General features: G+C 42.6%; 1 protein-coding gene across 1 annotated transcript in view; it reads left to right on the forward strand.

The window, feature by feature from the left end:
- Nucleotides 1-11,615, forward strand: part of OC90 (otoconin 90) — a 30,758-nt gene extending 19,143 nt beyond the window's left edge. The window contains exons 8-12 of the mRNA XM_077808054.1: nucleotides 2,314-2,370; nucleotides 5,316-5,477; nucleotides 8,773-8,947; nucleotides 10,430-10,536; nucleotides 11,308-11,615. Coding sequence (XP_077664180.1) covers nucleotides 2,314-2,370; nucleotides 5,316-5,477; nucleotides 8,773-8,947; nucleotides 10,430-10,536; nucleotides 11,308-11,615 — 809 coding nt within the window. The remainder of the gene's footprint in view (nucleotides 1-2,313; nucleotides 2,371-5,315; nucleotides 5,478-8,772; nucleotides 8,948-10,429; nucleotides 10,537-11,307) is intronic.
- The last annotated feature ends 3,669 nt before the right edge of the window (nucleotides 11,616-15,284 follow it).

The raw sequence follows: 15,284 nt of genomic DNA on the forward strand, positions 1-15,284 counted from the left end.
AGGATTTTCCACATAGCGGGCGGGCCATAGGAGTGCATGGTCTGTTATTGCTTCAGGTATCAGCAAGAAGGGGAGCTGGGCAATGCAGACAGGCTGGACAGCCTCTGCGCTCCCAGGCCAACTACACGGTCACCAACGTGTCTGATCTCCACTTGGCAGAGCCCAGGTGCTTTTTTGGAATCTGGGTCCCTGTCCAGTGGGGTTGCTCTGAGCCATCACACCAAGCACAAGTCTGGAAGAGTAGAAAATCGCAAGGTCACCTGTGAATGTTAGGACAATACTATGCGGTTTTTGTTTTTAAAGGAAGTCCACCTGCAGCTAGCAATACCAGCTTGAAAACCCCCACTTCTGAGTGTAAGTGATATTGTTACTTCATAGCTGTCCTCCCCTTGTCGTACGCCAGCTCTCTTACTTTATCGTTTGCGGCTTGCTTTTCTGATCAGACAAACAACTCCCGTCTCGGTTTGTGTATTTACAGCTACTCCCAGAGAGCTCAGCAATGCACGGGGGAGAACGCCCAAAGCAGCATGTGAGTGGTAGTTTCTGCATTTGCACATCTGTAATGATCCTTTTAAAAAATCATAACGATAATTTGCCATATGTAATTAGCACATCAGCACGAGACCAAAAAATATCTCCAGCAAATATAAACCTTTATTAGGAAATTCGCAAAGTTGGAAACACTGCTTGTAACACAGCAAGTAAATGAATCTAGTGAACATAGGGTGGGATTCTGAAAAGCACTGAGCTCTGGAGCATCTCTGCTCCGATTGATATCTATTGGCGTTTTCCCATTGACCTTGTGGGAGCAGAGTTAAGCCAGTGCTGAGTGCCTATCATTAGAGGGCATCTGTGCTTCCTTACATCAAAACACCCCAGAAGCGAACGCTAACTACCATGGTGTCAATATTCAGACACCAATTTTAGGGTCATTTATGATCTGCATTTCTAAAGAATTAAAAAGCAGGCAAAAAAAACAACCAAAGCACTTCTCAGGATGAATTTAGCAGGCAAAGGTAGTGCTGCCTAATGGTTAGGAGAGGGGAATTGGATTTCATTCCCAGCTCTGTAAATGACTTTCTGGTCAACCACAGACAAGCACTTAAGAATCCAACCCAGTTGTCCACTAATTATGGGTGAACATCTTAAAACTTCCACAGGAACACTATTGAAATTTTGGGCTTTAGTGTCTTAGGTTTACTCCTCTGTAAAATGGGTGTGCTATTATACTTCCACTTTAGAGTGGTGTTTGTGGGGCTTATTAGTAAAGTAAAAAGTATTGCAAGCACCTGGTGAAAGGTGTATTTTATAATGGGATCAAAACCATTTATCATTTTATCCACAAAACACATTTTCATCTACTGCAAATTGAAGAGAGAATACAAACCTCCACTGGTGACATTTTCACTTTTTCCACCCTATCACAAGGCCTTGTGCAAAGGCTGCATTCACCGTCTTTGCATTTCACCAAGGTCTGTATTTCCTTACAGTTTGTTTTCTGATAAACGACTCACATTTTCTGTCTTCAGTAGCTAGTTCTGCTCAGCCCAGTGACATGGTCCTGAGGACTCCCAAAGCAGGAGGCAAGGAGGTTTTAGTGGTGGTTGTATTTTTCTGGCAAATCAGTCACTGTAAGCGCCATGTGGTCATACAGTGGCATTAGCAGTAGTCAGCTGGCCTCTGCAAAGCTGCCTGCTCAGTGACTCTGCCCCGCAGTTAACGAGCAGTTTAAAGCTCTAGGTCAAGCCAAACCTGAAGTGGGATTCTCAGACTAGTCGCTATGTTGCCAGCATGGCCTGATCCTATAGCCAAGCTCTGAGCATGACTAAGACTTGGCTTAGGTGCCTCACTCCAGGGAAGGGTTCAGGCAGAGGATCCTGAGTGGAGGGAGGATTCTATCTTTGACCCATCCACCGGGGTGCACCAGCTCAGCTAAGGCTCTCTCCCTGGCATTGCATCCTAGCTAGCTTGGATAGCTCCCTACTCAGCTTACTGACTCCTGAGGCTCCCTCTCTTAGGCCATAACTTGCCCATGTATTGTACAGGGAGCCGGGGCACCTAACTTGGGGCTGAAGATTTCATTAGCAGGCAAGTCTACTGGGGTTTAGGCATTGCAGCACTGAGCAGAGCAAATGCCTACATCCCTTTGAGGACCATCACCTTAGCAACTCTGTGCCTCAGTTCCTCATCTGTACAATGAGGTCATGACGACGGTTGGTTGGTTGTTCGTACTTTGAGAATCTCAGATCAAAGCCACTAAACAAGTACAGTTTGTTTGGTTCACTATCCTAGTGCTTCTGCTTTCCTGTCTAGTTATTGCAAGAGATCACGAAGGCATATTTGCTTCCTTCATAGATCCCACACTAACAGGTAAGTGAATCTTAGAGCTTGACTACATGGTGTCACAGAGCAGACTACAGGGGTGAGAATAAACCTGCAGATGTGTGACAATAGCATGGCAGTTGGTAACACAATGGCATTTGAAGTGATTATACTATAGTAATATTATGGCTCACCTGCCTTGAATTTTTTTTTTTTAAATCATCTTTCGTGGGAGAAAAATTGTTTTTTTAAAGAGATAGACAAGTTAAAAATCTCATTTAAACTACAAATGTTAAAATTGAATTGGACATTTCACCATTTTTATGTTGTTTAGCTTTTGCCTTTCACTGAATTTGAGCACTGAAACTAGACCTCTCATTTCCATTTTCTGGCACTGTCAAGCAACATAGTGCAATGTCAGGATTGCAGCCTCTGCTGGAGAATCTTTCAATCAAGGCAAAGAACCATTTTCAGTGAACATTTTTGAAATTTCACAAATTATTTCTAGCTGCGATTTCAAAGGCCCAAACAGGAGTTAATTGCCCTGTGCGCCTTGACTTCAATGCACTTTGTGCCTTTGAAAATCTAACCCTCCATTAACATCAGGTTTCCTAATACAATGATCCTTTAAAGCACATTCATAGATATTACAGCCAGAGGGGACCGTTATAATGCTCTTTTCTCACCTCCTGCACAGCATTGCATAGAATTCTTTCATGACCTAAAAGCTGCTTAATGTTTTGCAGTTACTACAGTGAAGATCGCAGCCACACCAGCAGCTGCAACTGAAAGTAAGGAGACAGCACCATGACACCTGGTTTGATATCCTGCAGCACCCTTTTATTTTCAGTTGACCTTTATGAAGCTAATTCAGGTGAACTGAACTGGACCAGGGAAATTTCAGGTGACACTGAATATGGGAGGGGGCCGCAGGGGGAAGAAGCAATTTTTCATCTGTGCCATCTCTGACTCAGGTATTAAAATTATTTGTACTGCAATGGTGCCCAGGGCTCCCAGTCAGGGATCAGGGCCCCTTGTCCTAGGCCCAGTATAAAGACATACCAGAAAGATGGGTCTCTGCACCAAAAAGGAGTTGTCCGCCAAGTTCTTGGGAGATTGCTACAGTTCGGTATAGAACAAGCACCTTCGGAGTTCTAATCCTGCTCTGAGACTGGTGTACTCCAAAGCTGTCAACAAGTCATTTTACCTCTCGGCCTCAGTTCCTCCATCCGTGTTAATGATAGTGCTATTTCTCTGTACTGAGAAGGGTCTAGCACACTTTTGGGTACTGTATAATAAACAATAATATTAATGCTTTCAAACCGTTTCCCAGTAAACATGTGTTGCACAAACTAACTCCACCACCTCAGCAGATGGTAGTTAGTGACCCAGTTGGCACCCCCAGTGGAGAAGCCAAAGGACAGAATGAGCATGGAGACTGAACTACCTTCTCACTCTTGGCAATTTGGTTCCTGCAGGTCAGGTGTGAGGCAGATTGGCAAAGCAGTGAGGGGCAGCCAGTGTTGTCCAGTCTGTGTATAGACACAGTACTTCAGTCTTGATGGATCTCAATGCAGCTTTCACCAACTCTAAGTTTGCTTAAACACAAAAACGTTAAAGGTCCAACATACACATCCCAAAATCTCTGGGCATCACACATAGCAATCACTGTTGTCTGGAATGTGAAGTGTTGTAGCTGTTCATGATGAGATGCCTGCAAGTAAAGCATCCTAACTCTGATTATACTGTGTATGACTATTGAGCATTACTCATATTTCACTGTGTCACAACCAGGTAAAGCAACCAGCAGCCCCACTAGCACTGAGCAAAGCTTCCTGGGTTAAACTTAGCTGTCCCCCTGAAAAAATGCATACTTGGGTTGACCAAAGCTGCACAAATTCACATGCAACACACCAGACTGGCTCAGCAAAAGAAATTCTGAAAAAAAGTAAAAATGTTTCATTTTGGCATTTTAAAAGTTAAACGTTTCAATGTTTTGATTTGAAATGACTTTGTTTTGAATTTTTCTTGTTTTATTGAAAAGATAAAAAAAAAGCAAAACCAGCCCTTGAAAATTAAACAAAATGTTCGGTTTTGGGTTGAATAAAATGTTTCATTTGACCTGAAACAACTTTTTATTTTTAACTTTTTGTTCTGCCAGAAAAATGGTCATTTAGTGTTGACCCAAAGCCTTTTTAAAAAAGTTAAGGTTCAGCCACTGAACCAAAAAATTAGTTCTTCACAGAGCTCTAAGTCCAACCCACATGAACCCCACTAAGTAACTGGCAAATATTTTATTGTCAGTTCCTTTCTTCACATGCCCTTCTGTGTGCTTTCCCTCTCACGGAAATCTCCCAGCCTCATGCCAAGGCTACCAGTCTCCAACAAGACTCGCTGAGCTCCAAAAGCAACAATAGTGTGAAAATACAGGGGAAATACAAGAGAAAATAAGTGAATGGAGCCACTACTCTGCGCTCTACCTTTCAGAGTCTCTTCACATTCTCCTGACTCACCCGCCAAACCTGAGCTAGATGAGCGTGTCACCACCTCTCCTGCTGCTATTCAGTTCAGCATCATTGGGCTACTTTGGTGGGGTGATGGACTAAGAACGGAGGTGTGATGAACTCAGGAAACAAACACTGACCTGCACCTTTTCTGGTTGCCCAATCACCTGGTTATGTCATTTAGCTACCTGGGATAATCCTTCACCTTCCAAGTGTAACATGCATTCTTTTTAACCTGTAATAAACATGGGTTACTCTTATCGCCATCTTTAACCAGCATGACTCTAAGATACGTAAGAAATGTGAAGAAATTAACAAGAGTGGGAATTTGGGGTTTCTTTCAATGACTGGTGCTTTAAACCAGGTCTGTCTGGGATTATTACTCTGTCCTGTTGTCTAGGAGACCAATTTACTTACCATTTAAATGGGTGTGTTGTTAGTGATTATCCTGCTATTTCTCCTTCTTGCTTTTCTTTTTCTCCCCATCAGTTCAGAGGGGGCAGGAAAGCGATTTAATTGTAAGTGTACCTTCAGAAGTTACAGAGGATGCTTTCCCGATGGAAGGGCCAACCACAGCCACAGCCAGTATTAACTCAACAGGGCCAGACGTGATCCCCACTGAAAACGATCCCCCCACGACAACAGAACAAGGTGAGTGTACAACAAATGAAATTCATTTTCTGTTTCAACTTAAACCACGTCCCTATTCCCCGTCACAGCTACCTAGGCCCAGTATTTCCCAAGCCATGTGGAGCGGCACTATTACTGCCCTAGATTTATGTATTATCCCTATATGGATCTCCAAGAATAACATTGGCTTTACTCACAGCAGCAGAGCACAGATCAGAAGAGGTTATCGACCAAGGCTATAAGCAGGTCTCACCCAGCCTATTCTGTCTGGAACAAAACTTTTTGTCCACCCACAAGTTTTAAAGGATTTCAGTCACATTGCTGGCTCAGTGCCTCTGCTTGAGGATACGCTATTGATAGTGGAACGAGGAGAGCACCCTCTTGCCTTCGTGCGACTCTTTCTAATGCGAGTTAACATGTATATCATGTGATCTGCAGAGACAAGCTTTAAGATAGGAGAAGCGAGCACAGCTCCCTCTGCGATATCCCCAGAAGTGACGCTCGCTGAGAGGGGGCCTGATGAAGCTATCAGACAAGGTAGCCGTAATGGTTTTCTCAGTTACATCTAATGAAAAATGGGTCTCGGTGTACAGCGAAGGTACCTTTATAGATGGTTAGGCTGTTATAAACCTGTTACGGACATGGATAGCATGTATTATTGATGGTTAGAAGCGTCTCAGCAGTGATGTAACAATCTCTCTAATACCTGCCGCTGAGGTGCTTATCACCATCTGTAAGTGTTGGACTGTACCATTCTATGATTCCCATTTATTAACATATGTAGCTCTCATTAACCCCTTATACGCTATTCACAAATGTCCCTTTAAAATAAAAGGTGGATAAAAACGGACTCGGGGAAGGGATGTTCACTTGCTTTGTGTTTTTAAGCAACTTTAATTTCCAGTCTAAATGACCCTGCATTGCCTGCAACTATCAGAGGCACAAGGACTTTTTTCCCCTCCCAAACCCCCTCTCTGCTCCGTGACAGCGCCACTGTCCTTCCAGGCTCCCCATCTCCATTTTATTTTCAGCACCTCTGTGCAGAGTTTAGAGAGTTCCCCAAGACAGTTGAGAGTGGTCATTCTTGCACACCCCAGGTCTCAGCATGCTTCATCAGGAGATCTCCCCTGTGTGTTAGACATGGTGAGAGGAATGGCCCCAAAGCTAGGGGGCTATGGATAGTCAGGAGCCAGAGGGCAGGGGCAAGCCAGCATTTCTCAAACGATTGAATTATTTAAGTTGACTTTTCGATAATAATTACTCAGATTCTGGTAATGCTCAGAGAGCCCAGTCTGGGATCAGGGCCCTGGAGGGCGAGTGGAACCAGAGAAAGAGGGTCACACTTCAGAAGGGACATAGTTTGGGGTGACACCAGAGGCTCAGGAATGCAAGCTGGGGCCAGGCTGTACCAGACAAACATGGGTCTCTCGGCACGTAACAGTGAGAAAGATTTCTTTCCTTCAATTCTGACTGTTTGCTGCATCACTAATTACTAAGGCCCCATTGTGCTGAGCACTGTGGAAACACACTGTAGAAACGCAAACTCTGCCCCAAAGGTCTCTCAGTAGAAATAAACAAGACAAAGGGAGTATTATCACTGTTTTACAGCTATGGGGACTGAGGCATAGAGGGACTAAAGTGATTTACTGGGGATCACACAGGAAGTCTGTGGCAGAAGTGGAGATCAAACCCAGATCTGAGTCTTAGTCCAGAGCCTTAACTGCAAGACCATCCTTCTTCTCAATAGGCAGTTAATAGGTTGCTCGCTCCTCTGGTAGCCAAACTTAATTAGGAACATTTTTAAAGTTGACCATGGAGGAATGTCACACACACATATCACCTTAGCATTAATGGCATACGTGGGTTAACTGGCACAAATTCCATTTTGAAAAATGCTCCTATTACAGCCCGGCAGGGGATTTTGTTGTTAATCCCACTCCCGTCCTGCCCCACAATATCCACTCCCACTCGCTCCCACATTGTTGGGGGAATTTTTATCCTGCTCCCACTGTTATGGGACCATAGGATCCCTGTCCTGGGGCTCTAGCTCCTACTGTTCCTTCCTTCAGACACAACATAGCCGTTGTCTTGCTCCCATTCTTTCCTCTAAGTAAGCTCTAGATTTTAATCAATCCGTTTTCAGAATGAGTCAAATCTTAATGCATTGCATTCTTATTTCTGACCATCTTAAAATGGCGTTGAGAACCTTGGGAGAAAGACCCACTTTAACCTGAAACGTTACCTAAGTGCAAAACATTAACATCACAACCCCTTTTAATTTGCATCTTACACTTGCAGAGTAAAAAAAAAGCTTTTCCTTCATGAAAGTCTGTGTTCCCATTTTGACTATTCTCTGCCTCTCTTTTCTTAATTATGCCCAGCTGGCATAACGACATTTAATTACTCGCCAGTGCCTTTGTACAGGAGATCTCATTTCATCTGCCTTTTCCTTCTCCACAAAGAAATAGTCATTAGAATCTATTCTAAGCAAAGGCAATTTGTGCTCAATGTAGGACAGCCAGTTTAAAAACAATTACATGGAGATAATATGGGAGTTTACTGAAGTTTGGGGGTTACTTCAGCTAGGTTTAAAGTTTTAAGTTTAAAGTAGGCCATGGTTTTGGTTCAAGGATAGAAATATTGGGATGGTCTTTAAGAATAGCACCAAATAAAATAATTAAGTAAATGAAGGAAAATCTAATCCTAATGAAAAGTCAGATGCAGGATTTCTCAAGTCATCTAAAACTACAGTTGTAGTCCCATGAGTCTAATTTGACTGAACACATTTGACCTCCTTTAGCAGTATGCTACTACAGCCGTTATTTCTGTTATGCTCATACCTAGAGGTCCTGAACACACATAGTAGAAAGACTGTAACATTGTATAATTATGTATTTGTATTACCATAGCGACTTGGGGGTCCTAGTCATAAATGTGCTTCTCCCGTACTAACACAGAACAAAAGCTGATCCAAGAGGCTTACAGTCTTGCATACAATTCTGCTGAAGACCCTGTGAAGCATGTGGTATTTGGAAATACATACAAGTTGTAAGCCACTCACCATTTTTATGAAAATCAGCCAGTAAATTCAGACCCATTCCAGAGGACCCTGGGTAATTAGAGAGACGCTCAATAAGGTTCTGAGGAGAGACGTGGATTATGGAAGGCAGAAACTATGTAAAACGAGTAAGAATTTGAGGGAGTCTGTGGTAGCTCTGAATGTTCCAAACAAAGAGAAGACATGGGCTCTGCCCTGAAGAATGTCCAGTGTCAAACTCTGCATGTTACTTAGTAAACAAAATGTCTCTCTTTGCAGTCTGTGACAGATTCACCTTTCTGCAAATGAGAGGGAATGGAAAGGTGAAGCAGGAGCTGCTTCAGCTAGGAGAAATGCTGTTTTGCTTGACTGATCGATGCCCACAGGAATTTGAATATTATGGTTGCTACTGTGGCCAAGAAGGAAGAGGTTATCCTACAGATGTACTGGACAGGTGCCGGCTCTTCAACAACCTTCTAGTTAGCACTGTCTGTTGTTAATCATGTGTATTATAGTGTTGCCTAGGGCCCACCCAAGATCAGGACTCCATTGTGTTAGACCCTGCCCTGAAGAGCTTTTCTAAACAGATAAGACAGACATGGTAGGGAAAAGGCTAGACCAGCAGTTCTCAAACTGTGGGTCATGACCCCAAAGTGGGTCCTGACCCTGTTTTAATGGGGTCATCAGGGTTGGTGTTAGACTTGCTGGGGCCCGGGGCCAAAGCCTGAGCCCCACTGCTTGGGGCCAAAGCCAAAGCTCAAGGGCTTCCACCCTGGCTGCGGGGCTCAGGCTTTGGCTTCAGCCCTGGGCAGTGGAGCTCATGTTATAGGCCCCCTGCCTGGGGCTGAAGCCCTTGGGCTTTGGCTCACCTGTCCGGGGTGGGCAGAGCTCAGGTGGGCTGAGGCTTCGGTCCCCCATTCCTGGGGTCACGTAGTAATTTTTGTTGTCAGAAGAGGGTCATGGTGCAATGAAATTTGAGAACCGCTGGGCTAGACCGTTCAAGCATAGCAATCAGTGGGATTGTGACAAATGTAATGTTAACGTCTCAGATTTGAGGGGTAGAGTGGTTAGGAGGGGCAAGGAGGGCACAATAGGTGAGGAGAGGGAGGGGAGGAAGTATGAGGAGCAGGTGTGGAGTGAGGCTGAGGTAAGGCATACTCAAGAAATGGATGGGTTGAATAGTAACTTGCAGATAGACAAGTTAGTCTGTTAATATAGATCTATGCTGCACTATCCTTTTGAAGAATGTAAACCAGGCGTGAAATCCTGACCCCATTGTGGAGTTTTGCATTTACTGGAGGATACATCTAAGAATGAGATAAAATTAGAGAAAATTCACACTAACTCTAAGGAAAGGGAAATCTTTCGCAGGGTGAGGTCCAGTAGCATGTTGAAACGTCACCCTAGGGGAAGTGATGGAAATCCTGAGCCATCTCAAGTTTGACTACTAGAATACATATCATAAGGAACTAGCAGGAAAATAGACTCTCTGAGTATAGGTCTTCTCCAGTCCTAACTTATATGACTTATTCCATGGAAGGATTTAGTCCTCACGATACTAGCAGTTTCCAAGTTGTCAGTCAACTAAAGTCTTAGGGAATATGAGAGACAGATGCCCAGTTTTTGAAAGGATTACTTACGCAATTTATTACATCAGACAAGTTAAAAAAAAAAAAAAAGAGTCTGGTCTCCCATCCAAAGAACTCGCAGTTGAATAAAGACAAAAGCAAGCGACTCTGAATGAATGAGAAAGTAATAGTAAGATGATGAAAAGCTTTATTTAACAACTTGTTTGGATAAGAAACATTTTTTCATCAAAGGTTAAAACAAATGTATTCCCAGTTTCAAGATGCAATGAAAATGAATAGCCAAATAATAGCAAATACTGGGAGATGAGTTACTTTTAAGAAAGGTAAACATTTGTTCTTTGTTTTAGGTGCTGTTTCTCCCATCAATGCTGTATGGAACAAGTTAAAAAACTCGGGTGCCAGACAGAGGGAAGTTTGAGATCTGAAGTTGTATGTTTAGATCATAAACCAAAGTGTAAGTTTGGTCTGATGATTAAATTAATGACATTCCCCTTGAGCAAAATAGAGATCAGTGTAGAAGCACACAACTAGAACAGGTTTCAGAGTAACAGCCGTGTTAGTCTGTATTCGCAAAAAGAAAAGGAGTACTTGTGGCACCTTAGAGACTAACCAATTTATTTGAGCATGAGCTTTCGTGAGCTGTAGCTCACGAAAGCTCATGCTCAAATAAATTGGTTAGTCTCTAAGGTGCCACAAGTACTCCTTTTCTTTTTACAACTAGAACAGAATCACAGAAGTCAGAAACCGGAAAAAAAAGGGGGTTATATTAACGGTGCTCTGACAGCCATTTGGAATTGGCCTTCAGTAGGGGAAAAAAGTGATCAAGTTTAGGTTAGGCTTAGCTAGAATGCACTAGCTAAGCTTGTCCTAAGCCTGAGCACTTTTCCTAGTTAAGCGAAACAGTGTTGTCCACAGAGCACTGGTGGCTCCCAGGGTATGGCTGGCTTCTATCAGTAGGTGGGCACCTGAATGCAAACTGGTCCGTTTCAGAGTGCTAACATCTCCAAGTCCCACTGAAGTCAATGGCAGCTGCAGTTGCTCAGCATCTCTGAAAAATCAGATGACTTGTATTTAGATGCCTAACTATGGATTTAGAAGCCTGAGTTTGAAAACTGGGGTTATAGCTTTACTATATGTGGTGAGCTGAAGACATGTTTTTAAAGCTGCTTACACCAATTACGATTTGCTGTCAGCCATTTTTCAACTTTAAAACCTCCCTTTTAAGGCATTGGCTGGAGCATGTGCGAGAAGCTACTGTGTACCTGTGATAAGACAGCTGCTGAGTGTATGGCTGCCGCCTCTTTCAATGAAAGCTTGAGGTTTCTAACCAGGCGAGCATGCCAAGAGAATAGAGTCTCATGTCGGAGCGGAACAGCTGAAAGGCCTGCAGGGGACACTGGAGTAGGCACCAGAACCTCCAGCTCTGAGGAGAGCAGCGAGGAGGCAGGTCCGTGGAGGAGTGCTTTAAGAAGAAGAAAGAGAGCTGCACGCCACCCCCCGGGAAAAGCCAGAGCCACACCACAGGAGAGATAGCCAAGTCTCTATATCCAATTGGGAAGTGGCATGGAGGTGCCACCATCAACCGCTGTGTGTCCTATTTTATCTTATCTTTGTAAAGTCTCTTCTACATGTTCGTACAGACCCCAGATTGAATTACAGACTAGGTAACGGGTTATATACGTTAGGATATAGAACTCTGTTCTACAGGGAAACGTGCCCTAAGGACCATTTCCATCTGTCTTACATGATTATTTGAAAGTATCTAGTAGTTTTGTTCAGCTGTTTTGTAAAGACCCCTCTGACAGGTGACTGATTTTTGCTAACACCTCCAGCACTTGGTTACAATTTATTTTGCTTTGTATTGGAAATGAGATGTGTCTCACTGGAAACAAACACACACACACACAATTGAAGGGTTGGAATTAGAATTTGATACATTTTCATATTACATGCCACTATGTGTGTAGTTAATGCAGAACTCCTCCATGATTGTAAAATACCAAGCTTAAGATCCATGCTATACTAGTTGCGTAACTATGGTAACACTCTCTGGCCAATATCCTTCTTGAATATTCAGGGACGGGGTGGGAGGAGATGAGGAAAATCTGTCAAGACACGTCTCCAAAAAAATGAGCAGATGTCTGCGGTACCTCTACAGAGGTCACCCATCCAGGCTTCAGGGTGCCACAGAGCACATGTTCTCCCTTCAACAACATGGAGCCCCTTCCTATTACATCTTTGGCTGGCTGAGGCCTTAGTTTCCGGTCTATCCCCATTCGCTGTGAATTTTCTTGCCCCGCCTCCTACTGGCTCTGCATGTCAACGGGCAATTGTAACATGCTGCAGAGTTTTATAGGTCTCCAATTTCCCTTTTGTATATTATGTAGACAGGGAGCACAGTGGCATCTTCTGATCAGAACTCATGCATGGGGGCCAAATGATGTGGGGAAGCCTGCATCTCTACTGGCCATGCTGTGACTGTTCTTTGGAGAAACAAACTTCAGCTTCCAGGAATATGGCATGATGCCAACAGTACTAATTTAATAGATTGCTCAAATTAAACTACATTTTTTCTTCCTGTGGCCCACTGTCACGCTTCCCTTATGCCATCTGCATGGAATCAGTGGAGTTACACTGTTAAACTATAGCAGCAAATCAGCCTCTTTCCTGTCCCCCTTTTAGAAAACAAAACAAAACACACCATTGTGAGCTGTAATGAGACCTTTGAGGAGTGGGTGGGAGAAAATTAAAAATCCTTATTCCCAGAATCATTGAAAAATTGAACTGGGAACAATAGCAAATCTAGAGTAATCTGCACTTTTTGCTGCTTTCTGTGGCAGCTACGATTTATTATTATGATGGATGGTTCCAGGTCTTTCCATTGCAGAGTTTTCTGAATGACTTGCTTAATAGGACAACACTGATTTATATAGGTAACGCTATTGCTACTTAGCAGCTAAGCAATGAAGTACACACAATGAGGTGTTAATTTCAAAGCTTTGATGTGACCAATTAAATGTTAATGCTAGGAAGTAAATTATCTACTTAATCAAATCTCACTGAGAGTTAAATCAACAGCAGCTTCATTGCTTTCGATGCGGGCATATGTTCTGGCACCAATTTTAATCTCATTGCTTCATCTCAGTTCTGATTAGCACCAACAGTGCAATGGGATCCATAGATTTTAAACCCAGAAGGGACCACAATCACCTCCTCTAACCTCCTGCATAGCAAGACCATAAAATGTCAGTCAATGGGACTAGTCAGATGTTTCAGAATGAGTAGGGACGTGTGTATGTTTCAAAGGTCAGGGTCTTGAACAGAACAGGCTCTTCCCTCCAGCCCATTCCATGCTTTGCAATTCTTGGTCTCCTAAAACTTACAGTAGACATGGAGTTGTGAACAAGAAATTCTCCCTGGTGGCTAAATAAATGTTTAACCAGTTTGCATGAAAGTTTTTTTTTAATTCTGACTTTGAATTGTGTATGAAAATAAAAGACAGGTTGCCTGGGATATTTTCTTCATCATCTAAAAAAAATCTAAGCAAGTTTTTAGTTTAGAAGTTAAATTAAAGCAGTCTACCACTTTCTGATTTATGACCTAAAATACTGAATATAATCTCATCCCATATACTAAAGTAAATATTTCATTTTTAGTATTTGCAGAAGATTTCTGGTGGTGCTGTCATAGTACGCTTTAACTTAATTAGATCTATAAAATTACTGACAATCTTTACTACAACTGTTGATTTGATTTTACTGTAAATGTGTGAAATGGATATTCAAACAGAAAATTAACTTGAAGTAAACAGTTGACAGTATAATAAAACCAAATGTCAAATTTTCAAATGTCACCCCCTTTCAGGCTCCTCTTGAAACAAATGAAGAATTTCCACTAACATTTTTTACAATAAAGACACTTGCTACTAACTTATAATTGCAACATCTTATCTTTATTATAGTGATTTTTCTGAAATTGTTTCAGTATTTCTTGTCTAGATTCCTGTTTTAAGGGTCTGCAACTTAGTCATCAGAACTTTGCTCTGTGTTGAGCGCAAGGACGTTGTGTGGCCAACAATTAGAGCAAAGGCTCTGGAAGCAGAAGGCCTGCGTAGGTTCTTCCACATCATGAAGTTACTTGACTTTGCCCATGTCATCTGGTCTTTTTGCCTTAGTCAGTATTGTGAGACTGTTAGGTAAATATGCAAAATTCCCTTAAAATCCAGTGCTGCATCTGAATGTTCTTTGATAACTAAGTTATCACAAAACCGAGGCATATAGGATACTTACTGTCTTTTTAAAAAAGCAGTACAAGATTAGACCACTGTGGAAAACGCCACAGTGCAGCGGGCTGGACTAGATGACCTTGAAAGGTCCCTTCCAGTCCTGCATTTCTTTGCTAATCATTTGCAACGGAGCAAAACCAGTAGAGTGAGCTTGCTTCAGTGACAGAGCAGAGGATTACTGTGGGTCTGCTGGAGGTACAAGTTACCATCACAGTTCATAATTAAGAAAGCAGCTAGCAAATGTTTAGGGAAATGTCCCACACATAAGGAGTGAAAATCCTGACCTCATAGATGTTAATGGGAGTTTTTCCATTGCATTCTATGGGACCCGGATTCCCCCCCAGGACTTTTAGGGAAAGCCCACCAAAGGAATAGCAACATGAAAAACTGAAGGGAGGAATAGTATGTGGTTGTGAATCCTCCCGTTAGTGGAAGGAATCACTTCCCTCATTATCAATTGAAGTACGTACACCTTTTAAAATACAAGATTGGTGAAGAAAACTGATAGAAAGTTCTAAGCCTACAACCCCGCACTAACATTTAATCACAAAAGGTGTGAAGGTTGGCAAAGTGGAGGGTTGGCGAAGTGACTTGAGAAATTACATCCACAGGCAAATCCAAACGAACCTCACACATTCCTTCAAGATGCACTGCTAGGTCCAAAAGTGATCATTTAAATATCCACTTCAGCAAAAAAACAGGATTAATCTACAAAATGTCACTGCCCGTTCTTTTCATCTGACACGGAGGATGAGTTTTGATACTAAACAATAGGTATTCATACTAATTTCAGAACTGGACTTTTAGAAGTTCTCTTAATAGCCTTTTTGGCAGAATGACTGCAATTTGTTTTCTACCCCATGTCATTTACAAATAAAAAGTGACAACAAAGAGGTCAGTCAGCTAATTAGCTGAAA

The sequence above is a fragment of the Eretmochelys imbricata genome, chromosome 2 (genome assembly GCF_965152235.1).
Source record: "Eretmochelys imbricata isolate rEreImb1 chromosome 2, rEreImb1.hap1, whole genome shotgun sequence".
NCBI lineage: Eukaryota > Metazoa > Chordata > Testudines > Cheloniidae > Eretmochelys > Eretmochelys imbricata.